This window comes from Dipodomys ordii, unplaced genomic scaffold (genome assembly GCF_000151885.1).
Source record: "Dipodomys ordii isolate 6190 unplaced genomic scaffold, Dord_2.0 Scaffold69, whole genome shotgun sequence".
Taxonomy (NCBI): domain Eukaryota; kingdom Metazoa; phylum Chordata; class Mammalia; order Rodentia; family Heteromyidae; genus Dipodomys; species Dipodomys ordii.
Window position 1 is genome coordinate 225,244 of NW_012267285.1, and position 7,547 is coordinate 232,790.

General features: G+C 52.1%; 1 protein-coding gene across 1 annotated transcript in view; it reads right to left on the minus strand.

Moving 5' to 3' along the window:
* Positions 1-5,579, minus strand: part of Phc1 (polyhomeotic homolog 1 (Drosophila)) — a gene marked incomplete at its 3' end in the record, with an annotated part of 7,237 nt that extends 1,658 nt beyond the window's left edge. Inside the window, exons 1-6 of the mRNA XM_013023571.1 lie at positions 5,426-5,579; positions 4,424-4,534; positions 2,271-2,354; positions 1,759-1,908; positions 794-958; positions 4-96 (exon numbers count right to left, since the gene is read on the minus strand). Of these exons, the coding sequence (XP_012879025.1) occupies positions 4-96; positions 794-958; positions 1,759-1,908; positions 2,271-2,354; positions 4,424-4,534; positions 5,426-5,539 (717 nt within the window). The remainder of the gene's footprint in view (positions 1-3; positions 97-793; positions 959-1,758; positions 1,909-2,270; positions 2,355-4,423; positions 4,535-5,425) is intronic.
* Between the last annotated feature and the right edge of the window lie 1,968 nt (positions 5,580-7,547).

Consider the following 7,547-nt stretch of genomic DNA (forward strand, 5'->3'; position numbering starts at 1 on the left):
CGGGGAGGCCCCGGGCGCCACGGCCTTGGGCGCGGGGCCTGGCATCTGGGCCCCGGGCGCTGAGGCCTGCTGCGCTCTCACCGCCAAGTTCTGCACCTGAAACGTGTGCAAACGGGGCTTTGCTCAGCCGCTCACACCTGCAGTCCGGCCCACTCGGGAGGCTGCCGGGAAGATCGCGGTTCAAAGCCAACCAGGCTGGGCGAGTGGAATGGAGGTGTGCCCCCAGCAAGTACTAGACCCCCGGCCGGGAGTGAAAAAGCTTTAAGGGGACAGCACCTGGGCCCTGAGTTCAAGTCCCAGCACCAGCACAAAAAAATAAAGCAACCTTCTCCAGATGTACATATGTGAGGGAATCCTACTCTTCTCTCTCAAATGAAAGCAGCGTGGAAAGGGACCCACGCACTGCAGGGATCGGGAACGGGACAGGGAGGAAGGAAGGAAGAAAGAAGGAAAAACAGGGAAGAGGAAAGGAAAAAGGAAATGACAGGAGAGAAGCAAAGGGAAAAGGAAAGGAAAAGGAAGAAGAAGGGGAAGAAAAGGAGAAAAAAAGGAAAAGGGGAAAGGAGAAGGAAAGGAAAGGAGAAGAAAAGGAAAGGAACAAAAAGGGAAGGGAAGGGAAAAGAGAAGGAAGGGAAAGAAAGGAACACTGAATGAAAAGGGAAGGGAAGGGAAAGGGGCAAGAAAAAGGCAGGAAAGGAATGGACAGTGGCACGAAAGGAAAAGGGAGGAGGGAGAGCAGCGGAAGCGGAGGCGGAGGTGGAGGCGGGCGCCGGCCAGCAGGGCCGCCACTGACCTGGTCGGGGTCTGCGTGGACTCCGGGCGACGGGGCGGAGGGGGCGGACGGCACCTCCTGCTGCACGGCGGCCACAGCCCCGTTGGGCATGAGGATGAGCTGGGAGGCGAGAGGCACATTCCGACCCAGGGTCCGGTTTACCTGTAACAGGTTCCCCAGCTGTGGCTGACAAGGAGAGCAGGAAGGGGGGTAAAGGAGACGGAAGCAGAGAGAAGACAAGGCTCCCGCCTGTCCCCCCAGCCCCTCAGGAGGCTGAGAGCTGAGGATCACAGTTCAAAGCCAGCCCGGCAGCTAGAGTCCATGAGATCCTTAGCTCCAGTGAACCAGCAAAAGGCCAGAAGTGGAGCTGTGGCTCAAGTAGTAGAGCACTAACTAACTAACTTTGATTCAAGCCCCATTACTGGCACTAAAAAAAAAAGATTTTGTACTCGAGCCCGAAGTTTAAATGTTAGACGACCTTTGACACTAAAGGCGAATCTTCTAGCAATATAATCCTGAGCCACGCTACACGTACCAGGGGTCACTAAGTATCTGGGTAAACTGAGGTAAAGAAAACAGCTTTCAGCCAGGCACTGGTGGCTCGTGCCTGTCATCCCAGCTACCCAGAGAAGGCTGAGATCTGAGGATCCCGGTTCAAAGCCAGCCTGGGGCAGGGAAGCCTGCGAGATTCTTATCTCCAATGAACCCCCAGAGAACGGGAAGAGGCGCTGTGGCTCAAGTGGTAGCGCGCTGGCCTGGAGCTGAAGAGCTCAGGGACAGCGCCCAGGCCCTGAGTTCAAGATCCAGGATCAGCATTTAAAAAAAAGCTCTGCAGCTTGGAGGCTGGTGCCCATGGCCGGCTGGCTTCCTTCCCCACACCACAAACAAACAGCTAAGGGAGCGTCAAAGAGCTGCCGCTCAACCCTTGAGCAGCGAAAGCAGGATGCGAACCCACGGCCCTGGCCCAGGCCGGTTGTGACACTTACCCGCAGGTACATCTGGGCCTGGGACTGGTTCAGCGGGGGGGACGTGGTGTTGCCCAGCAGCACAGACTGGGTCAGGGTGGTGGCACTGGGCGAGCTCACGCTCTGGGATCGGCTGATGAGCTGGGCGGCCGATGTGGTGGCCACGTTCATCTGTGAGGCACACCAAGAAAACCGGTCAAAGGAAAGGTGAGGCCAGGAACTGTGGTGCACGCCTGTCATCCCAGCCACCCAGGAGGCTGAGATCCGAGGCCAGACTGTGACCCTCTCGCCTCCAAAAACCCGGAAAGAAAGCTGTGGCTCAAGTGGTGGAGCGCCAGCCTTGAGGGGGTGGAAGGGAAAAACCTAAAAGAAAAACCAAGGTCCTGAGTTCAAGCCCCAGTATAGGCACAAAAGGGGGCGGGGAGGGCAAGAAATTTCCCACGCTGGCTCAGTAAACATGGTGAGATCAACGTTCTGAGCGGAGCCGGGCAAGGCAAGTATCAGGGAGGAGGCCAGGTGGCAGGGGAACTCACGGAGGCCTGGGTGGTGGAGGCCTGCTGCGGCTGCACCGTGCTGGGGTTCGGGGAGCTGGCCTGGCGGCTGGCAGCGATCGTGGCCTGTGAGGGGAGACGGAGGGAGACGTGAGGCGCAGCCCCGTCTGTCTCCCTGATAGCGCTCACAGCACAGTCCTTCCGGACAGGGAAACACACACCCACGACCGCAGCAGCGCGGGTCCACACAGGCCAAGCCCGGCCGCTGCGCACAGGGCCCGGGGCCCGCCGGCCTCCCGGCTCCCATCGCTCACCCAAGTCCACCAGGAGCTACGGCCAGAACACAGCCAGCTCACACAAGTGCACGCGAGTCATGAGCACACCTGCGTGTGTGCCAAGAAGCAACACAAGGTGTGAGCTTCAGTAATTTTATGTGTGTCCATTCACAGTATATCGTAGACATTCTATGACTCTATTATGACTCCATGAAACCTTACAGATCCAGGCGTACGTTATAGGTAGATGTGCTAGCATGTACATAGCATACACATATATTACAGCAGCCAGTACAGGTACCAGAGCATGTCACAGACATACTATAAACATCTATCCTGTAGATGAACGATAGATACATATACACTCTAGATAGTACACATACACTATATTATATGCTAGCTAAAATACAGATACATTACATACACTAAATGTATACTCTGTACTATAGATATGTACACTGTATCTAGAAACATATACGCCATATCTATAGTATATAGATATACTATAGAATACATAGTATTTATAAATAGGTTTACTACTGTCTGTATAGTGTTTAGTATATATTTATATATACTATATGCTTACAGTGTATCATAGATACATAGTAAGCATAGTAAACATATGTATGACAAACTATACATAGTATAGACGTATAGTAAATATATCTTACTGTATAAGTATGTATATTTAGTGTAAACAGGATATATGTAACATATATACTATGTATTTAGTATATATACTAGTAAATACATTTATCACTTGGGCGCTGGTGGCTCACACCTGTCATCCTAGCTACTGAAGAGGCTGAGATCTGAGGATTAAGGTTCAAAGCCAGCCCGGGCAGGAAAGCCCATGAGATTCTTTGATCCAATAAGCCACCAGAAATCAGAAGTGGCGCTGTGGCTCAAGTGGTAGAGCGCCAGCCTTGAGCTGAAGAGCTGAGGGACAGCACCTAGGCCCAGAGTTCAAGCCCCACGACCAACAAAAAAAATAAACAAAAATACACTTATGTGTACTGTGAATTTGTTCTGTACACTTTAATTTATATCACTTATAGTACTTCATGTATGTAGTACATATATTTCATTAATAGTATATCGTACACATAGCACAGTACACTGGGTATATATATATTGCACATCATGTATATACACCTATCGCTGGAGCTGCTCTGCATACTAATGTGTACACTTGTACTTCAGTTTGGACTCGCCACGCTTCAAGTGCTCAAGAGCTCCCTGCGGAACCCGGCCCGCAGCTCACACCGGTCATCCTACACACTCAGGAGGCCACAGGTTCAATGCCAGCCAAGGCAGACGAATCCAAGACGCTTACCTCCAATCAGCCAGCAAAAAAGCTGCAAGTGAGGGGTGGCTCAGGTGGTAGAGCACCAGCCTTGAGTGAAGAAACCCAAGAGACAGCGCCCAGGCCCCAAGTTCTGGCAGATGTGTGTGAGCGCATGCGCACACAGCACACACACACACACACACACACACATTCTCTCTCTCCACATGGTTAGTGGCAGCCATACTGCACACCCCAGATCTCCATCAGTCATCCAACCATTACAAGGTGACTCTCCCATTTTTTGGTGCTGGTCCTGGGCCTTGAACTCAGGGCCTGGGCGCTGTCCCTGAGCTCTTTCACTCACGGCTGGCGCTCAACCACTTGAGCCACAGCCACCACTTCCGGTTTTCTCGGTTCATGGGAGATAAAAGAGGCTCAGGGCCTTTCCTGCCCGGGCTGGCTTCGAACCACGATCCTCAGATCTCAGCCTCCTGAGGAGCTGGGATGACAGGGGTGCGCACAGCACCCGCAGCCATGGAGCGACTCCACTTCTTAACCTGGAGGATGGACACGGGGGTCTGGCTCCGGGCGCCCGCTCGCTCGCTCGCTCCCTCCCTCCCGCGCATGCTCACCTGCTGGACGGCGGCCAGGCTGTGCAGCTGCGCGTTGCTCAGCTGCTGCTGCAGCATGAACTGGTGGAAGTACTGCGCGGCGTTGGGCTGCCGCTGCAGAGCCTGCAGCGCCTGCGGAACACACGACAGCACGCGAGACTCAGCGCCCAGCGTCCACGGACAGGACCCGAGGACGCCGGACCGCGCCCAGCACGCCGGGCTCTAGCTCTCCGCCACTCCCTGTAGTCTCGGAAGGAGGCAGAGGAACGGAGGAGACGGGGGACTGTGCTCCATGTGGCCTGACCCCTTTCCTGTGCCAACTCCTAAGTCTGGATCACCTGCCAGGAACTGGGCATTGACGGATACATACGATCTCATATGCAAAGGAGGGAAAGGCAGGTGGGCGCGCGGCTCACAGCTGGAATCCTAGAAGGCAGGAGCTGAGACTGGAGGATCAACTGGGCAGAGAAAGCCAAGAAGAGACTCTGCGCTCCAATTCACCAGCAAAAATCACACATGGAGGCGTGGCTCAAGTGGTAGAGCACTAGCCTCAAGTGAGAAAGTCAAGCGAGAGTATAACGCCCTGAGTTCAAGCTCCAGAAAACGAAGGAAGGAAGGAAGGAGCAAGCAAAGGAGAGAAGGAGAGAAAGGAAGGGAGGAAGGAGGGAAGGATGAAGCCAGGGAAGGAAGGAAAGAAAAGACAAAAGGAAAAGAAAAATGAAGACTAGCTTCTAAAGAATTCACTCACGCCCGTCATCCCAGCTACTCAGGAGGCTGAGATCTGAGGATGGCAGTTGAAAGCCAGCCTGGGCACTTGAACCACAGCCTCGCTTGCAGCTTTTTGATGGATCGTCTCACACATTTTCCTGCGCTGGCTTTGAACCACGATCCTCCTATCTCAGCCTCCCGAGGAGCACGGATGACACACACACACACACACACACACACTTCCTGGCCCTGACCCGACTGCTGGGAAGAAATGGAGGGGGACCCCCCCACCTCCCCCCCCACCATGGCACCCACCTGCACCGCCTGCCGCTCGTACAGGGACATCTGTGCGATCTGGGGCCGGGAGCTGCTGCCCGAGCTGGCACCGTTGCTGGCAGAGCTGGAATTCTGCTCGCTCTCCGTCTCCATGATAGAGGTGTGCGGTGCCCGGGGATGCGGTTCCACCTCAACTCCTACATGGGAAGAACCCCAAATCCACTTTACTCCTGGCTCCCAGACAGGTCCTTCGGGGTTGTTTTGTGTTCTGTAGCTGTGTTAGGACTTGAACTCAAGGCTCAGGAACTTATTCCTTTAAACATTTTTTTTTTTGCTCAAGGATGGTGCTCTACCACTTGAGCCACACCTCCACTTCTGGCTTTTTGCTGGTTACGTGGAGATAAGAGTCTCACTGGCTTTCCTGCCCAGGCTGGCTTGGAGGCGTGATCCTTCAGACCCCAGCCTCCAAAGAAGCTGGGATTACAGGTGTGAGCACCAGCTCCTGATTTATCTTTCAGGCTCCTGATATGGGAGTTTCCCTGGTTAATCTCAAAGTTATTCCAGACCTTTCCAGTAGAGCCCAGAACTCCCAGTATGCAATACAATCACATAGCCACATTCAGGCCCATCCACCTTGGAAAACGAATCATTGTCTCAAAAGGCATCATTTGGTGGGCAGGGAGGGACTGGTGGTTCATGCTTGTAATCCCAGCTACTCAAGAAGAGGAGAGCTGAGGGTCACAATTCAAAGACTCTTCTCTCCAATCAACCACCAGAAAACCCGAAGTGGTGCTGTGGCTCAAGTGGTAGAATGCTCGCTTTGAGCTGAAGAGCTGAGAGACAGCGCCCAGGCCCAGAGTTCAAACCCCACGACCAACGGAAAAGAAGGAAAAAAAAATCATTTTGATTTAGTCATTCCGGCTGTCATTTATAAAACAATAATAATTTAGCCAGGTGCCTTTAACACTACTCAGGAGGCTGTGAACTGAAGGCCACAGTTCAAAGCCAGCCTGGGCAGGAAAGTCCACGAGACTTTATCTCCAATGAACCAGCCAAATACTGGAAGGGGAGCGCTGGCTCAAGCAGCAGAGCACCAGACTTGAGCGCAAAAGCTCAAGTACAGTGCCCAGGCTCTGAGTTCAAGTCCCAAGACCAGCCCCCCAAAAAAGGGACAATTTACTTTTTCTTATATTTTCCTATTTTGTGAAACTTAAAAGGCGTTCATCATAGTTTCTTTTTCTAAGACACTGGACCACCAAGAAATACTAGATCACCAACACAGTCTTTGCTTTAAAATGTAAACGCAACCAAGAACATCCCCTAAGAGCTGCCATCATTTTTATTATTATTGTATTTTTATTATTTATCTGTTATTTTACCCAAGAAACTGCATCCCAAACAAACAGGCTGTAAATAACAAAGTAAATAACAAAGCAACAGGGCCAGTGGCTCACGCCTGTAACCCCAGCTATAGGAGGCTGAGATCTGAGGATCGCAATTCAAAGTCTTATCTCCAATGAACCACCAGAAAAACCGGAAGTGGCGCTGTGGCTCAAAGTGTTTGCAAAGTGCCAGCCTTGAGCAAAAGGGCTCAGGGACAGTGTCCAGGCCCCTAGTTCAAGCCCCATGATTGACAAAAGAAAATTAGCAATGAAACCCTTTGGTTTGGATCATGAAGTTGAGATTTGCTTTTATTTCCTTCCCAGTGTCATATTCCCCCCCCTTCCCCGCACCCCCAAGAACTCTACCCCATCCCTTCAGCCTCATTAAAGAATCACTACCAACTTAGAGGACTTAATCCAAAAGGGAGCCAGAAAGAAATCTTCTCAGCCCCAGCTCGAATCTACCTGCTCCAAAAGATGCACTCAACAGATACAGACCCCTGAACCCTATCAATCAGCATGGGCAGAAAAAAGGGGGTTAAGGGTTCGCTTAGGGGACAGGAGAGTCAAGGGGAATCATTCATTCCTTTCTCTAGACATCGCCTTATCATTATTGCCATCACTCATCAGCTCCCCCAAATTTTATTCTCCCGCACACACAAATTCAAATATAGAAATGAAGCTGGATTACAGACCAAGACCCCCCAGAAGTCTATCCCTCCCCCCCCAAAAAAAAATGATCATCAATTATGGAACCTATAAATCTATCCACCCGTGAT